The sequence below is a fragment of the Oncorhynchus mykiss genome, chromosome 31, assembly GCF_013265735.2.
Source record: "Oncorhynchus mykiss isolate Arlee chromosome 31, USDA_OmykA_1.1, whole genome shotgun sequence".
NCBI classification, from domain to species: domain Eukaryota; kingdom Metazoa; phylum Chordata; class Actinopteri; order Salmoniformes; family Salmonidae; genus Oncorhynchus; species Oncorhynchus mykiss.
This window is the reverse complement of record NC_050571.1, coordinates 1,307,453-1,324,670: the sequence shown is the minus strand read 5'-3', so window position 1 is coordinate 1,324,670 and position 17,218 is coordinate 1,307,453. Positions and strand designations below refer to the sequence as shown.

Here is a 17,218-nt window from a genome sequence, read left to right as displayed (position 1 = left end):
CAGTAAGTAATAGTCAGAGTAACAGTAATAGTCAGTAATAGGCAGAGTAACAGTAATAGTCAGAGTAACAGTAATAGTCAGTAATAGTCAGAGTAACAGTAATAGTCAGTAATAGTCAGAGTAACAGTAATAGTCAGTAATAGTCAGAGTAACAGTAAGTCAGTAATAGTCAGAGTAACAGTAAGTCAGTAATAGTCAGAGTAACAGTAATAGTCAGAGTAACAGTAATAGTCAGAGTAACAGTAATAGTCCAAATGTTTCTGAAGCAGTAGCACGGCCGGGGCTGCTTTTACAGCAATATGACAAGACATATTGGCTCTCTTTCCCAATTGCTTTGACAGACAGGGAAACTAGAGCCCCCTGGCCTGTAGTTGCTGTCCAGCCCTCAGGGGACACTGACACTTGGTGCGGGGGTGCGTACGCCCAAGGGATGGAGAGCAGACTGGCCGTCTGCCTCCAGGTGGACCCGGAGAGCCTGCCTGACATCTCTTAGTGGGCCGTGGGGATATGAAAACTGCTGTAGATGTATAAAACCCGTTCTAGCATGGACATCAAGGGCTCCCACCATTTTAAAGTCAACTGGGAGCGAGCAGCCAGAGCATTGTCTTCAAGTTAGGTTGCCTACGGGTTGTAAATTGATTTAAGGAATATCTCTGCCATCTAGTGGCCACAAATTAATGCCACCATTAGGTTCAGGACTCTAGCACTGCAGGTGGCAGTAAATCAATATCAGCTTTACACTTATTTTAAACATAAAATACCTACTTTAAAATGAAGACAGCCTCGATAGTGCTGCTCATGCTGCCGCAGACGCCATAATGGCACCGATACAAAGATGAGTCCTCTATCTATCTCTATGCTACAGACCTGTCTCCAGGTAGACCCGGAGATCCTGTCTGACTCTACATCTCCCCGGAGGCCGTGGGGTTGTCATCACATCTGAGGTGCCAAGATGGTTGTTTACCTGCTCTGTCAGCCAGCTGCCACAGTGGCCTGGACTAGAGGCTGCTACACAGCTGCAGCAACACCAAAGTGATTATAGGAACGAGAGTGTGTGTGTGTGTGTGTTGCACGGTATACAGAAACGATGGTACTTTTCCAATACAAAAAAAATTAACTGTTCATAGTAACATTTTTGTTAAGTTTGGTACCTCTGTCAAATGTGTCTCACGTGACTGAGAGGATCAAGTCAGCCTACCAGCACAGCCACTTTGTAGCGCCAAGAACAAAGAGTCTGCTGAACTTCCTGATTCATTACTAGAGCCGTCTGTCCACTTCCTGATTTATTACTAGAGCCATCTGTCCACTTCCTGATTCATTACTAGAGCCGTCTGTCCACTTCCTGATTCATTACTAGAGCCGTCTGTCCACTTCCTGATTCATTACTAGAGCCGTCTGTCCACTTCCTGATTCATTACTAGAGCCGTCTGTCCACTTCCTGATTCATTACTAGAGCCGTCTGTCCACTTCCTGATTCATTACTAGAGCCGTCTGTCCACTTCCTGATTCATTACTAGAGCCGTCTGTCCACTTCCTGATTCATTACTAGAGCCGTCTGTCCACTTCCTGATTCATTACTAGAGCCGTCTGTCCACTTCCTGATTCATTACTGGAGCAGTCTGGCTGTGTTGTTAGCTCCCTGCTCATCATGTTGTACACAGCTCCACTTCCTGATTTATTACTAGAGCCGTCTGTCCACTTCCTGATTCATTACTAGAGCCGTCTGTCCACTTCCTGATTCATTACTAGAGCCGTCTGTCCACTTCCTGATTCATTACTAGAGCAGTCTGGCTGTGTTGTTAGCTCCCTGCTCATCATGTTGTACACAGCTCCACTTCCTGATTTATTACTAGAGCTGTCTGTCCACTTCCTGATTCATTACTAGAGCTGTCTGTCCACTTCCTGATTCATTACTAGAGCTGTCTGTCCACTTCCTGATTCATTACTAGAGCTGTCTGTCCACTTTGTGATTCATTACTAGAACGGTCTGGCTGTGTTGTTAGCTTCCCTCATGATAAACTGAAGTTAACACACTTGAATAATGCAACATGTCGGAATGTTGAACCTGTTCCAAACTGTTCGCAAAACAATGTCCTACAGGCTATAACACTTTTACAATGCAAGACGATACCGGTAGCTTCCAGCTTTAATTGTTGCCTACCTTTCCTCCCTCGCCTCCTGTCGGGCTTCTGCTAGATTGCATAGCAACAAAGTCAGATTCCACATTCTGCCTTGAAATTATATAATTAATTTCTTAAAACGAGACAGCGTACACTTTTTTAAAAAGGGATTGCTTTTATGCAAATGTTATTGATCAGTACAATCAAATATTCTCCTAAAAAAAAGTTCCAAATGGAAGGGATTGTTTTTCATCTGTAGCCCCATGAACTCAACTAAAACAAGCTGAATAAGGTCGATGCCTGACGCTCCTATTGAATACGTAGTCACCTGTATTGTGGAAAGACCTAGGTGACATCTTGATTTACCCAGTTTATAAATAGAGATTGACCATTTAAAAAATGATTACCATTAAGGTGTTTTGTAGTTAAATTGGTAAAACAAGTCAAATATATTTTTATAATTGATTACTTAAATGCATACATGGCTTTCTAAAAAAAACGTTAAAATCTAATGATATTGAAGTGAAAAGATGTCCAACGATTGAACAAAGCTGAGTTTGTCTGGATCAGGTGTCATTCTGGGACTTTGGCTAATACGCTTTTAAGTTGCTGTGTTAAAGCCTAAATCTGGTATCGTGACAACACTAGTGTGTTTGTGTTAAAGCCTAAATCTGGTATCGTGACAACACTAGTGTGTTTGTGTTAAAGCCTAAATCTGGTATCGTGACAACACTAGTGTGTTTGTGTTAAAGCCTAAATCTGGTATCGTGACAACACTAGTGTGTTTGTGTTAAAGCCTAAATCTGGTATCGTGACAACACTAGTGTGTTTGTGTTAAAGCCTAAATCTGGTCTAAAGTACTGAAGTAAAAATTCTTGAAAGTACAATTTACAGTTCCTTGACTTATTCCACGTTTTGTTACGTTACAGCGGTCATGACGATGCCCTGTTGGTGAGGTTTATGAGTGACTCTCATCAAAAGGTTGGGGAACGGAAAAATATTTCGGTAATCCAACCAGTTGAAAATATGAATTGTTACTTAAAGAATATGAAATCAGATGTCCTGAGACATTATTACTGATGATAGTTTGTCATCCTATCTTGGAAAGTCTACACATTCTAGTTATCAGATTCACATGGAATTGTTGTGCAATTTAAATGTTTAAATATGAAACTATTTGTGAAGATGAAATGTAATTTTAGCTTCTAAATGAGAGAATTGGTTTTCATAAGTGAACTAGGCTCAATTCAGTGGCCCGGCCCAGGTGAACAGATATTGGTTGTGAACTATGAAACACGCCCTTCTCTCCACCACTATATAAGCCCTTTACGAAAATTTTACATTTGTGTTCCCGAGGACATGAGGACGACGGTCCATACGTTAAAAGGGCTAATATCAAACAGAACTAAGCCAACTTCAGTGTGAGCTTAAAGTACGGCAACTTGGTATGAACTTTGAACTCTTATTCACTAAAGAAGTGATACCTCCTAGCCGTTGAGTTAGCAGCAGCGGCTGTAAACGTGGGCTAGGGAAGGACAGAAAAGTATCTCTTCAACCAAACACACAACGTTACTACAACACATCCGTTCTACCTTCTTCAGAGGACAGGAAGATCTCTGTTGAGCAACACTGCCTTCCATCTACGACCAACCTTTTGAAAGCGCAGCTCAGTAAATATTTCTTGGATTTTCCTTTTCCAAATGGGCGGTTATTTAGAACGCATAAGATTCTGTATTTACGATAGCATAGCTTTACAAGGTCCGATCAGAGACCAAATACCTTTGTTCCGCAGTCTTCCCGCTCTTTCATTCAAAACCCAACCCCTTTTCTTTTTGTAACCAGCCGTCATATCGGTTCCGATATGTCGGTTCCGTCCGCTAGGGACATTTACTTTTATGACAATTAGTAATCGATGTATGATCCATCCTTTTGTATATGTAATTCTGTGTGAGTATTTATTTACTAAATGCCTAAACAATTAAACCAAATGTTGTATTGCTGATTCAACTTGTTAGCCAGGGTTTGTGAAGATAACCAAGAATTTACAAGTTGCAGATGAGACTGAATAAGGTGACGATTAATAAATGACTGCTATTGATATAAAATATTACTAGGTCTTTAAGAGTTTATTCGGAAGATAACAGCTCTCTAAACATTCTTTCGTGGTGCCCCGACTTTGTAGTTAATTACATTTACATGATTAGTTTTAATCAGGTAATATTAATTACAGAGAAATTATTTTATAGAATAGCATGTCATATCACTTAATCCGGCATAGCAAAGACCTGACATAGCCTTATTCTAAAATTGATTAAATTGTTTTTTCCCCCGTCATCAATCTACACACAATACCCCATAATGACATCACAATACCCCATAATGACATCACAATACCCCATAATGACATCACAATACCCCATAATGACATCACAATACCCCATAATGACAAAGCAAAAACAGGGTTAGAAATGTGTTCCTTTATATATAAAAATATGACATTGGCATAAGTATTCCCATCGTTTGCTATGAGACTCCAAATTGAGCTCAGATGCATTCTGTTTCCATTCTTGGGTATGACACTACAAGCTTGGCACACCTGTATTTGGAGAGTTTATCCCATTCTTCTCTGCAGATCCTCAAGTTCTATCAGGTTGGATGGGGAGCGTCGCAGCACAGAAGCAGGTCTCTCCAGAGATGTTCGATCGGATTCAAGTCTGGGCTCCAGCTGTGCCACGCAAGGACATTCAGAGACTTGTCCCGAAGGCACTCCTGCGTTGTCTTGGCTGTGTGCTTAAGGTCATTGTCCTGATGGAAGGTGAACCTGCAAACTTCTTCCATCCTCGACACTGTTTCGGAACTCAACGGACAAATACATTTTGACGTCGTGGCTTGGTTTTTCTCTAACATGCACTGCCAACTGTGGGACCTTATATAGACAGGCCTTTCCAAATCATGTCCAATCAATTGAATTTACCACAGGTGGACTCCAATCAAATTCTAGAAACATCTCACGGATGATCAATGGAAACAGGTTGCACCTGAGATCAATTTTGAGTCTGGTAGAAAAGGGTGCGAAAACTTATGTAAATAAGGCATTTTATTTTTATTTGTAATAAATTCGCAAACATTTCTAAAACCCTGATTTTGCTTTGTCAATCTGTGTGTAGATTGCTGAGCTTTTTTTTGGGGGGGGGGGCGACCTGACCAACTTCACATAGAAATGTGTTACAGATCTATCACTCATTGAAAGCCAGTCTGAAAAGTGGTAGATCTGTTCTGTGTTATAGATCTATCACTCTCATTGAAAGCCAGTCTAAGAAGTGGTAGATCTGTTCTGTGTTATAGATCTATCACTCATTGAAAGCCAGTCTAAGAAGTGGTAGATCTGTTCTGTGTTATAGATCTATCACTCATTGAAAGCCAGTCTGAAAAGTGGTAGATCTGTTCTGTGTTATAGATCTATCACTCTCATTGAAAGCCAGTCTAAGAAGTGGTAGATCTGTTCTGTGTTATAGATCTATCACTCATTGAAAGCCAGTCTAAGAAGTGGTAGATCTGTTCTGTGTTATAGATCTATCACTCATTGAAAGCCAGTCTGAAAAGTGGTAGATCTGTTCTGTGTTATAGATCTATCACTCTCATTGAAAGCCAGTCTAAGAAGTGGTAGATCTGTTCTGTGTTATAGATCTATCACTCATTGAAAGCCAGTCTAAGAAGTGGTAGATCTGTTCTGTGTTATAGATCTATCACTCATTGAAAGCCAGTCTGAAAAGTGGTAGATCTGTTCTGTGTTATAGATCTATCACTCATTGAAAGCCAGTCTAAGAAGTGGTAGATTTGTTCTGTGTTATAGATCTATCACTCTCATTGAAAGGCAGTCTAAGAAGTGGTAGATCTGTTCTACGTGTTATAGATCTATCACTCTCATTGAAAGGCAGTCTAAGAAGTGGTAGATCTGTTCTACGTGTTATAGATCTATCACTCTCATTGAAAGGCAGTCTAAGAAGTGGTAGATCTGTTCTGTGTTATAGATCTATCACACTCATTGAAAGGCAGTCTAAGAAGTGGTAGATCTGTTCTGTGTTATAGATCTATCACACTCATTGAAAGCCAGTCTAAGAAGTGGTAGATCTGTTCTACGTGAGCTCTTTCTATGCTTCCCGTTCAAGTTTATGTAGCTTTCACTTTCCGTTTTGTACATCAGCTTCAAACTGAAAATACATTATTTATATATGGAAAATACATTTCACAGCGGCTTCGATGATTCTCTACACAACAACTGCTTGTTTTGTCACAAACTATAACTTAGGTGGTCTATTAGAATTTTAGCAAACAGGAAATGGTGGAGTGATTGCTGTATACTGCACTTTCAACACAGTCAGTTGTTGCTGGTCTAGTAGTGGTGGTATGAATTAACACAGTCAGTTGTTGCTGGTCTAGTAGTGGTGGTATGAATTAACACAGTCAGTTGTTGCTGGTCTAGTAGTGGTATGAATTAACACAGTCAGTTGTTGCTGGTCTAGTAGTGGTGGTATGAATTAACACAGTCAGTTGTTGCTGGTCTAGTAGTGGTGTGAATTAACACAGTCAGTTGTTGCTGGTCTAGTAGTGGTGGTATGAATTAACAGTCAGTTGTTGCTGGTCTAGTAGTGGTATGAATTAACAGTCAGTTGTTGCTGGTCTAGTGGTGGTGGTATGAATTAACAGTCAGTTGTTGCTGGTCTAGTAGTGGTATGAATTAACAGTCAGTTGTTGCTGGTCTAGTAGTGGTGGTATGAATTAACACAGTCAGTTGTTGCTGGTCTAGTAGTGGTATGAATTAACAGTCAGTTGTTGCTGGTCTAGTGGTGGTGGTATGAATTAACAGTCAGTTGTTGCTGGTCTAGTAGTGGAGGTATGAATTAACAGTCAGTTGTTGCTGGTCTAGTGGTGGTATGAATTAACGGTCAGTTGTTGCTGGTCTAGTAGTGGTATGAATTAACAGTCAGTTGTTGCTGGTCTAGTAGTGGTATGAATTAACAGTCAATTGTTGCTGGTCTAGTAGTGGTATGAATTAACAGTCAGTTGTTGCTGGTCTAGTAGTGGTATGAATTAACAGTCAGTTGTTGCTGGTCTAGTAGTGGTATGAATTAACAGTCAGTTGTTGCTGGTCTAGTAGTGGTATGAATTAACAGTCAGTTGTTGCTGGTCTAGTAGTGGTGGTATGAATTAACACAGTCAGTTGTTGCTGGTCTAGTAGTGGTGGTATGAATTAACACAGTCAGTTGTTGCTGGTCTAGTAGTGGTGGTATGAATTAACACAGTCAGTTGTTGCTGGTCTAGTAGTGGTATGAATTAACACAGTCAGTTGTTGCTGGTCTAGTAGTGGTGGTATGAATTAACACAGTCAGTTGTTGCTGGTCTAGTAGTGGTATGAATTAACACAGTCAGTTGTTGCTGGTCTAGTAGTGGTGGTATGAATTAACAGTCAGTTGTTGCTGGTCTAGTAGTGGTATGAATTAACAGTCAGTTGTTGCTGGTCTAGTGGTGGTGGTATGAATTAACAGTCAGTTGTTGCTGGTCTAGTAGTGGTATGAATTAACAGTCAGTTGTTGCTGGTCTAGTAGTGGTGGTATGAATTAACACAGTCAGTTGTTGCTGGTCTAGTAGTGGTATGAATTAACAGTCAGTTGTTGCTGGTCTAGTGGTGGTGGTATGAATTAACAGTCAGTTGTTGCTGGTCTAGTAGTGGAGGTATGAATTAACAGTCAGTTGTTGCTGGTCTAGTGGTGGTATGAATTAACGGTCAGTTGTTGCTGGTCTAGTAGTGGTATGAATTAACAGTCAGTTGTTGCTGGTCTAGTAGTGGTATGAATTAACAGTCAATTGTTGCTGGTCTAGTAGTGGTATGAATTAACAGTCAGTTGTTGCTGGTCTAGTAGTGGTATGAATTAACAGTCAGTTGTTGCTGGTCTAGTAGTGGTATGAATTAACAGTCAGTTGTTGCTGGTCTAGTAGTGGTATGAATTAACAGTCAGTTGTTGCTGGTCTAGTGGTGGTGGTATGAATTAACACAGTCAGTTGTTGCTGGTCTAGTAGTGGTGGTATGAATTAACAGTCAGTTGTTGCTGGTCTAGTGGTGGTGGTATGAATTAACAGTCAGTTGTTGCTGGTCTAGTGGTGGTGGTATGAATTAACACAATCAGTTGTTGCTGGTCTAGTAGTGGTGATATGAATTAACACTGTCAGTTGTTGCTGGTCTAGTAGTGGAGGTATGAATTAACACAGTCAGTTGTTGCTGGTCTAGTAGTGGTATGAATTAACAGTCAGTTGTTGCTGGTCTAGTAGTGGTATGAATTAACAGTCAGTTGTTGCTGGTCTAGTAGTGGTATGAATTAACAGTCAGTTGTTGCTGGTCTAGTAGTGGTATGAATTAACAGTCAGTTGTTGCTGGTCTAGTGGTGGTGGTATGAATTAACACAGTCAGTTGTTGCTGGTCTAGTAGTGGTGGTATGAATTAACAGTCAGTTGTTGCTGGTCTAGTGGTGGTGGTATGAATTAACAGTCAGTTGTTGCTGGTCTAGTAGTGGTATGAATTAACAGTCAGTTGTTGCTGGTCTAGTGGTGGTGGTATGAATTAACACAGTCAGTTGTTGCTGGTCTAGTAGTGGTGGTATGAATTAAAAGTCAGTTGTTGCTGGTCTAGTGGTGGTGGTATGAATTAACAGTCAGTTGTTGCTGGTCTAGTAGTGGAGGTATGAATTAACAGTCAGTTGTTGCTGGTCTAGTAGTGGTATGAATTAACAGTCAGTTGTTGCCGGTCTAGTAGTGGTATGAATTAACAGTCAGTTGTTGCTGGTCTAGTGGTGGTGGTATGAATTAACACAGTCAGTTGTTGCTGGTCTAGTAGTGGTATGAATTAACAGTCAGTTGTTGCTGGTCTAGTAGTGGTATGAATTAACAGTCAGTTGTTGCTGGTCTAGTAGTGGTATGAATTAACAGTCAGTTGTTGCTGGTCTAGTGGTGGTGGTATGAATTAACACAGTCAGTTGTTGCTGGTCTAGTAGTGGTGATATGAATTAACACTGTCAGTTGTTGCTGGTCTAGTAGTGGAGGTATGAATTAACACAGTCAGTTGTTGCTGGTCTAGTAGTGGTATGAATTAACACAGTCAGTTGTTGCTGGTCTAGTGGTGGTGGTATGAATTAACAGTCAGTTGTTGCTGGTCTAGTGGTGGTGGTATGAATTAACAGTCAGTTGTTGCTGGTCTAGTAGTGGAGGTATGAATTAACAGTCAGTTGTTGCTGGTCTAGTGGTGGTATGAATTAACAGTCAGTTGTTGCTGGTCTAGTGGTGGTATGAATTAACAGTCAGTTGTTGCTGGTCTAGTAGTGGTATGAATTAACAGTCAGTTGTTGCTGGTCTAGTAGTGGTATGAATTAACAGTCAGTTGTTGCTGGTCTAGTAGTGGTATGAATTAACAGTCAGTTGTTGCTGGTCTAGTGGTGGTGGTATGAATTAACAGTCAGTTGTTGCTGGTCTAGTGGTGGTGGTATGAATTAACAGTCAGTTGTTGCTGGTCTAGTGGTGGTGGTATGAATTAACAGTCAGTTGTTGCTGGTCTAGTAGTGGAGGTATGAATTAACAGTCAGTTGTTGCTGGTCTAGTAGTGGTATGAATTAACAGTCAGTTGTTGCTGGTCTAGTAGTGGTATGAATTAACAGTCAGTTGTTGCTGGTCTAGTAGTGGTATGAATTAACAGTCAGTTGTTGCTGGTCTAGTAGTGGTATGAATTAACAGTCAGTTGTTGCTGGTCTAGTAGTGGTATGAATTAACAGTCAGTTGTTGCCGGTCTAGTAGTGGTATGAATTAACAGTCAGTTGTTGCTGGTCTAGTAGTGGTATGAATTAACAGTCAGTTGTTGCTGGTCTAGTAGTGGTATGAATTAACAGTCAGTTGTTGCTGGTCTAGTAGTGGAGGTATGAATTAACAGTCAGTTGTTGCTGGTCTAGTAGTGGAGGTATGAATTAACAGTCAGTTGTTGCTGGTCTAGTAGTGGTATGAATTAACAGTCAGTTGTTGCTGGTCTAGTGGTGGTGGTATGAATTAACACAGTCAGTTGTTGCTGGTCTAGTAGTGGTGGTATGAATTAACACAGTCAGTTGTTGCTGGTCTAGTGGTGGTGGTATGAATTAACGCAGTCAGTTGTTGCTGGTCTAGTAGTGGTGGTATGAATTAACAGTCAGTTGTTGCTGGTCTAGTAGTGGTATGAATTAACAGTCAGTTGTTGCTGGTCTAGTAGTGGTATGAATTAACAGTCAGTTGTTGCTGGTCTAGTAGTGGTATGAATTAACAGTCAGTTGTTGCTGGTCTAGTAGTGGTATGAATTAACAGTCAGTTGTTGCTGGTCTAGTAGTGGTATGAATTAACAGTCAGTTGTTGCTGGTCTAGTAGTGGTATGAATTAACAGTCAGTTGTTGCCGGTCTAGTAGTGGTATGAATTAACAGTCAGTTGTTGCTGGTCTAGTAGTGGTATGAATTAACAGTCAGTTGCCTATGAGAGTAAAGGTGAGTCTTTCCGTACAGAACAGAGTTAGGAACAAATGAGTGATCCCCTTCTCTCTCTGTTTACATGCTGATCATGGCGCTAATAAAACATAACATGCTTCTGTTATAGAACAGTTGTTATTACAGTTAGAACAGTACTATTTGTTTTCTTACCACATTTTTGGGGTCTGCATTTAGCCTTCCACCTGCATTTCCGTGCCAACATGTCCTCTCGGTCACCTGCAAATGCTGTGAGCAAGCACACACAGTTCACATTCAAACGTAATCATTTCTGATATCATAAATGGCATAGGCTCCAATAACAAATCGAACATACCTTTGCAGCCTCCAGTATACGTCTGTTGTCACTTCTGTTGACTGTCCATGAGGCTGTCCTCAGGTTGGGGCTCAGCTAAAGAACAGGAGAACAGAGGAGAAGAGGAGAACAGAGGAGAGGGGAACAGAGGGGAGGAGAACAGAGGGGCTTACGGTACAGAGTCAATGTGGAGGCTATATACAGGGGGTACCAGTACAGGGTCAATGTGGAGGCTATATACAGAGGGTACCAGTACAGAGTCAATGTGGAGGCTATATACAGGGGGTACCGGTACAGAGTCAATGTGGTGGTCATATACAGGGGGTAACTGTACAAGAGCATTAGTGAGGTTGGGCGATTAGGTCTGGCTCACAGTAAGCATTCCAACTCATCCCAAAGGTGTTCGATAGGGTTGAGGTCAGGGCTCTGTGCAGTCCAGTCAAATTCTCCCACACCAAATGACAAACCATTGCTGTATGGCCTTCACTTTGTGCACAGGGGTATTGTCATTCCCCAAACTGTTGCCACAAAGTTGGAAGCACAGAATCGTCTACGATGTCATTGTATGCTGTAGCTTTGACATTTCCCTTCACCAAACCCAGATTAGTCCGTCGGACTACCAGATGGTGAAGCGTGATTCATCACTCCAGAGAACCCGTTTCCACTGCTCCAGAGTCCGGTGAGATTTACACCAGCTGACGCTTGGCATTGGGCATGGTGATCTCAGGCTTGTTCTGGGCCATGGAAACCCCTTTCATGAAGCTCCCGACGAACAGTTCTTGTGCTGACGTTGCTTGAACATTACTATTCATTAATTAATTAACATTTTATATTTTATCTATTAAACTAGTTGTTGATCATTGCTAGGCAACCATTTACATTTAGATTTAAGTCAAAACTATACATTTAGTAACAGTCTTCTTGGTTAACACTACAGTGTAGATTTGGCCTTGTCCTGCTGAAAGGTGAATTGGTCTCCCAGTGTCTGGTGGAACCAGGATTTCCTGTAGGATTTTGTGCGCCATTCAGCGATGCTTGACAATATGGAGAGTGGTACTCAGTAACATGTTGTATTGGATTTACCTCAAACATAATACTTTGTATTCAGGGCAAAAAGTGAATCGCTTTGCCACATATTTTGCAGTATAATTTTAGTGCCTTGTTTGCAAACAGGATGCATGTTTTAGGATATTTTTTATTCTGTACAGGCTTCCTTCTTTTCACTGTCAATTTGGTTAGTATTGTGGAGTAACTGATCTATCCATAATTGTCTCCTATCACAACAAACTCTGTTTTAAAGTGACCATGGGTCTCATGGTGAAGTTCCTGAGCGATTTCCTTCCTCTCCGGGAACTAACTAAGGACGGACACCTGTATCTTTGTAGTGACTGGGCGCATTGACACACCATCCAAAGCATAATTAACTTCAGGCTCAAAGGGATATTCAATGTCTACTCTTTATTTATACCCATCGATGCCCTTCTTTGCAATGAGTCAGTCATTCAAACATTATGTTAAACACTATTATTGCACACGGAGTGAGTCCATGCAACTTATGTGAGTAGTTAAGCAAACGTTTACTCCTGAACTTATTAGGCTTGCCATAATAAAGGGGTTGATACTGATTGACTCAAAACATTTCAGCTTTTCATTTTTTTTTTTTTTTTTTTCCCCCACACAACTTTCATTGCGGCAATGTGTGGAACCGCTGTCATAAAAAACATATATATATTTTTAAATCAGTGACAGATGACCACTTGATTTAGGCTACATTATAGCACGCTAAATATTTCTGATCAGTGACAGATGGGCAAACGAAGAGACATACCACCTCCTCTTACCCTATTTTCTCTGCCAGAGAATTATCCAAATATACAAACTGAGATTCAATAAAAAACTAAAACCACATGGATTCAGACACAGGCTTCTGGTAAAGAGTAGGTTACTAAGCAACAGCGAGTGAAGATCAAACTAATGGACTCGTTAAACTACATAACACGCCGTCTAAACGTTCAGATCGGTGATAATAAACAAGCCTACTAGACAAGATGGTCATGAGCAGCACTCACCTCAGCATAGCTAACATTTCTACAATCAGAATCCAAATGGAGATTTGGTGAAAATAAATCTCTGACATTGATTTATCAAGAGGCTTGTCTCAAAGCAGTGTGAAACGGTGCTGAATAGTTGGCTCCACGCTGGAAGGCTACTGCCTCTAATGTATTATTTGGGTGTTTCAGGAAGCAACAATTGTATGCCTTCAATTGCATTAGCCTCTATTCAAGTATTATTATTTTTTGAATTCAGTTTTATTTATTCCCAAAGTAATTCTTTATGGATCCATCCAGTTGGGGTTGAGGAAACTGGCCATGTGGTGGGCTATGCAAAGAGATGGGTGACATTTTGCAGGTGTATTTTGACACTTTCTTTGTATTCATCATTTCTTACTCATTGTTAGAAAAAATAGTTTAGTCCAAATATGATGTTTGGTCCTATACAGTGAGCGCCAACAGTATTGGTACAGTGACACATGTTGTTGTTTTGGCTCTGTATTCCAGCACTTCGGATTTGAAATGATACAATGACAATGAGATTCAAGTCAAGACTGTCAGCTTTAATTTGTGAGTATTTTCATCCATATCGGGTGAACGGTTTGCAAATTACAGCATTTCTGTACAGTACAATAGTAGTACATGTACATAGTCCATTTTAGAGAACCAAAAGTATTGGGACAAATTCACTTGTGTATTAAAGTAGTAATAAGTATTGCATTCCATATTCATAGCATGCAATGACTACATCAAGCTCGTGACAAATTTGTTGGATGTATTTGCTATTTGTTTGAATTGTGTTTCAGGTTATTTTGTGCCCAATAGGAATGGTAAATAACGTAGTATACGAATAGACTTTCTAAATATGGATAATCATGAATGAATTGTGAATAATGACGAGTGAGAAAGTTACTGTAGCAGTTTTGCACAGATGCATACAGCTATGGGTGACTCCATCCGCTGAAACTACACTTCCGCTACGCATCCCAAATTACGTTTACACACAGGTGTTGAGCTAGATAGCTAATTGGAACAGCTGATCGCCTCGTCTCAGTAAATCAGCACGCTAACATGGAGATATGGCCGTGTGGGAACCCTAACACGGAGTGTATTCATTTAACCTTTATGATTTCTGGCTGAAAGATAAGGACCCTAATGCGTCCAAAACCGAGGCACGTTCATGTTCAGACCGAGCGTCAGGCATCTTAACAAAACTCCCCATTCAGAAGACGCCTTCATCCAATGACTTATGGGCCTGAGAGTCCATGATCATGGGCTAAACCAACCCATTCCAGGTGTCAGGAACACACTGAGACAGTGTTCGTGGTGGAACATATTTGTACAGCCTTTAAGAGAAGATTGTAGGCATCAAGAGCTAGCTATGTGCCAGAATATCCAGGATCAATGCAATTGAACCGTTATTTCACCACAGTGACAGTGTTGCTCAACAACAGTGAGTAAAGCATGTCATCGTACCAGTAGTACTAGCTGGCTTACAACCTGGGGTGTAATCATTAGTTCAAACAGTTTATTGGACAAATTCCCGGTAGGTCCCTGTCCATTTCGTTCGCTTCCGTTTGAGAAACGTTTGGCAACAAAAACCGGTCTAATTAATAAGCCCATGGTGTCTGTCACGTGCAGCTATTATCAGTTAGTCCACGGGTGGGATGCGCAGTCATATCAGACAGACTGTGCACTGACACGCTGTACTTTGTCAGTTCTGAAGTAGGCAGGTATGGTAGCGGTTACGAGCAAGTAAGCGAAAGGTTTCTGGTTCGAATCCCCGAGCCGACTGGGTAAGGAAAACAACCGATGTGCCCTACAGCAAGTAAATCGCTCTGGATTAGAGTTTCTGCCCCACAATTGACATACCTAGGTGACCACAACCCAGCCAGCTAACCATAGCTACTTATGGGATGTTATCCAAGTAACTTAAACTAGTTCATGTCGAAATCACTTTCACTTTAATCTCAACTTGAAGCCAAACATCGACAGCCATGGCAATCTTGTGAAACAACGCACCACAAACTTGGTTAACTTTCTGACTAATACAACTTAACACCCAGTCACCCCAAACTAGCTAACTTTATAACATTATGATGGACACTTGTCTAAGAGCAGTATCCTTCCTCCCCTCTCCAGGTTAATACTCACCAAATAAGTCGTCTGTTGCTTCCCATTCGGTGTGTTACCTCCTCTCCAAATATGATACGAACTTGTATGTTGAAGTAAAGTAGTAAATGTTTGTCTTCGCAAGTGGAGTCCACATTTCAGCTGTACCACCAGCGGCGCCATCTTGCCAGAGGAAGGCGGGTTCCATAGTCAACGACGTTACGTCACAGCAATGAGATCGATATTTCACCGGATGTATAAATGTGAAGCATCCGCTTGGCGTTACCGCGGAGGAAGCCCAGTTGTATTCATAAATGGTAAATTCACAAATAAAATAAAAACACTCTTCCGTGTTTTCTATAAGGAATTCTAGCAGTACATTAAGACCATTATACATTCTTCTAATAAGAAAGCTGTTAAAACAATCAATATGTGTGTTTTTTTTAAGGTATTTGTATAATCTATAATTTGTTGTACCCCCTAGCATATGATATCATTGTCTATTTATGTACTTATTGTAAGTATACAGACATTTCTACATTGGTAATAAAAATATAAATACATTTAAAAAGGAAGCCCAGATGCAGGCATTGGGAGACACTGGACCGAGATGGACTTGGTTGAAATTTCTGCAAAATTTCTCATCGATGATTTATTTGATGTTAATAAAATGTTCTGTTCCCAAAACTATAATTTATTACGAACAGAGTGGACTAGGTTTTGTAGACTTTACTCTTTGCATTAAAAATTAAATTCAAAAAAATAAATGGCGTTGTTTAGAAGGAGTGCAAAGAGAAATGTTGTTATTGGACACAAGCACTTCACAGAGTAGGCGTTCCCTAACGGAAATATGCGCATGCGTGCCATAACGCGCCAATAGGATCTTGCCTGTTCTGCCCACTGTGACTCATTTGTTCCCATTTGAAACGAGAGGCTGGGGTCTCTTCGTTATTAAAATCTTTGGTGACATTATTTCCGATTAGAGCGAACGTTTGCCCCGTTCGCCATTCATTCATTTTTTAAAGGAATAAAATCATAATAGCCATCTATGTGGCTATTTCCCAACATTTGGTCATTATATCCCGAATTAAATAACACAACGTTTATTTCGTTGTTCAGCTTGGAATATAGGTTTTACTCTTGTGATTGATAAGATTTCTAAACATACTTCAGTAAAAGTATTGATGGAAAGTTACTAAAGTAAAAGTGAAAGTCACCCAGTAAAATAATACTTGAGTAAAAGTCTAAAAGTATTTGGTTCTAAATATACTTAAGTATCAAACGTAAATGTAATATGTAAAATATATTTATGTATCAAAAGTATAAATCATTAAAAATGTATTTTATTAAGCAAAGCAGATTGCACCATTTTCTTGTTTTTAAAATGTACAGATAGCCAGGAGAACACTCCAACACTGACATAATGCTTTATAGCCTCTACACTGGTGGACATAATGCCTTATAGCCTCTACACTGATGGACATAATGCCTTATAGCCTCTAGACTGATGGTCATAATGCCTTATAGCCTCTACACTGATGGACATAATGCCTTATAGCCTCTAGACTGATGGTCATAATGCCTTATAGCCTCTACACTGATGGACATAATGCTTTATAGCCTCTACACTGATGGACATAATGCTTTATAGCCTCTAGACTGATGGACATAATGCTTTATAGCCTCTACACTGATGGACATAATGCTTTATAGCCTCTAGACTGATGGACATAATGCTTTATAGCCTCTACACTGATGGAAATATCAGTTGATGGAAATGGTTATCCTTCTATTCCTGGTTATCCTTCTATTCCTTCTATCCTCCTACTGGTTGGATGAATTTGGGATCTATCGGCCCACAACTGTCCCAGAGTCTGTTTAGGCTGTTTCTTTCTCAACAAGCTGGCATATAGAAAAGGTAGCCTAAACTTTTTAACTGTAGTGGATTGACAGGCTAGTGATTTTGCTGTTCGTTAGTTATCTTGTTGGTTGAGGGAAAGTAAATGTGGACAGGTATTCTAACATCTTCAAAGTGCAGATCAGAATTCAGTAAGAAGGACCCCACATCGTTGCATCCTCGACTTGCATGTTCT

At 40.4% G+C, this 17,218-nt stretch overlaps 1 protein-coding gene across 2 annotated transcripts in view; it reads right to left on the bottom strand.

The window, feature by feature from the left end:
* abcb7 (ATP-binding cassette, sub-family B (MDR/TAP), member 7) overlaps nucleotides 1-15,345 on the bottom strand; it is an 84,394-nt gene extending 69,049 nt beyond the window's left edge. The window contains exons 1-3 of one of the 2 annotated variants that reach the window (XM_036969596.1): nucleotides 15,168-15,345; nucleotides 10,984-11,058; nucleotides 10,821-10,895 (exon numbers count right to left, since the gene is read on the bottom strand). In XM_036969596.1, the coding sequence (XP_036825491.1) occupies nucleotides 10,821-10,895; nucleotides 10,984-11,058; nucleotides 15,168-15,308 (291 nt within the window). In that variant the 5' untranslated portion in view covers nucleotides 15,309-15,345. The remainder of the gene's footprint in view (nucleotides 1-10,820; nucleotides 10,896-10,983; nucleotides 11,059-15,167) is intronic. The other variant, XM_036969597.1, reaches the window with a different exon arrangement.
* Between the last annotated feature and the right edge of the window lie 1,873 nt (nucleotides 15,346-17,218).